Raw genomic sequence first — 1,097 nt, 5'->3', positions numbered from 1 at the left:
GTTTACTTCAAAAACCAGTGCACTGAGTATAACATAGGCCCCTTAAAATTTAGCTGGAAAAACAACCTGTAATACCATACACTTTAGATTTGAAAAAGAAGCCTAGGTCCCGTGTGGTGGCTCATGCCTGTAATCCCAGGACTTCGGGAGACCAAGGCGGGAGGATCACTTGAGCCCAAAAGTTTGAGACCACCGTGGGCAACAAAGTGAGACCCCATCTCTCTCTCTCTTTTTTTAATACTTAAAAAAAATAAGTAAATTTGGGGGGAGGGGGGAGGGATTGCATTGGGAGTTATACCTGATGTAAATGACGAGTTGATGGGTGCTGAGGAGTTGATGGGTGTAGCACACCAACATGGCACAAGTATACATTTGTAACAAACCTGCACGTTACGTACATGTACCCTAGAACTTAAAGTATGATAATTAAAAAAAAATAAATTTTAAAAAGAAGCATATGTTTTTTCATTCCTACAGAGTATTGCCTGTATGAGATCAGCACGTATTGGCAACTGTTTTGTAAATGTTGCATTTAGTCCACAGGTCCACAGGCCGAAAGGCTGCTACAACCTTAGCTTCATCTCTTTCCCTTCCTTAACTCTTGAGCCAGTGCTAGCAATGTCTCCCACACTGTGGTCCTGCGCCCTCTCAAGGCTGGTTATTTCAACTTCACCTCGGCGACAATCACTTACCTGGCCCAGGAGGATGGGCCCGTTGTGGTGAGTTGCCCAAACCCTTAGCTGGATGGAGTTTGGATCTGCCTTCCCTTAAAATCTCTTGTTGTGGGGGGTGAGAGGGAGATGAAGAGAGGTCAATTAATAGGTAGCAAAATACAGTTGGGGCTGGGTGCAGTGGCTCACGCCTGTAATCTAGCATTTTTGGAGGCCGAGGTGGGCAGATCACCTAAGGTTAGGAGTTCGAGACCAGCCTGGCCAACATGGAAAAACCCCATCTCTACTACAAATACAAAAATTAGCTGGGCGTGGTGGCAGGCTCCTGTAATCCCAGCTACTTGGGAGGCTGGGGCAAGAGAGTCACTTGAACCCGGGAGGCAGAGGTTGCTGTGAGCTGAGATCACACCACTGCACTTCAACCTG

General features: G+C 46.6%; 1 protein-coding gene across 4 annotated transcripts in view; it reads left to right on the top strand.

The window, feature by feature from the left end:
• The window catches only part of SSR2 (signal sequence receptor, beta (translocon-associated protein beta)), a 24,814-nt gene that overhangs the window by 14,770 nt on the left and 8,947 nt on the right, over positions 1-1,097 (top strand). For 3 of the 4 annotated variants that reach the window (XM_011992722.1, XM_011992724.1, XM_011992725.1), the window contains exon 4: positions 611-719. In XM_011992722.1, coding sequence (XP_011848112.1) covers positions 611-719 — 109 coding nt within the window. The remainder of the gene's footprint in view (positions 1-610; positions 720-1,097) is intronic. The other variant, XM_011992723.1, reaches the window with a different exon arrangement.

Source organism: Mandrillus leucophaeus, unplaced genomic scaffold, assembly GCF_000951045.1.
Source record: "Mandrillus leucophaeus isolate KB7577 unplaced genomic scaffold, Mleu.le_1.0 Scaffold418, whole genome shotgun sequence".
NCBI classification, from domain to species: Eukaryota; Metazoa; Chordata; class Mammalia; order Primates; family Cercopithecidae; genus Mandrillus; species Mandrillus leucophaeus.
Note: the sequence above shows the minus strand (reverse complement) of the source record. Positions and strands in the feature narration are given on the sequence as shown.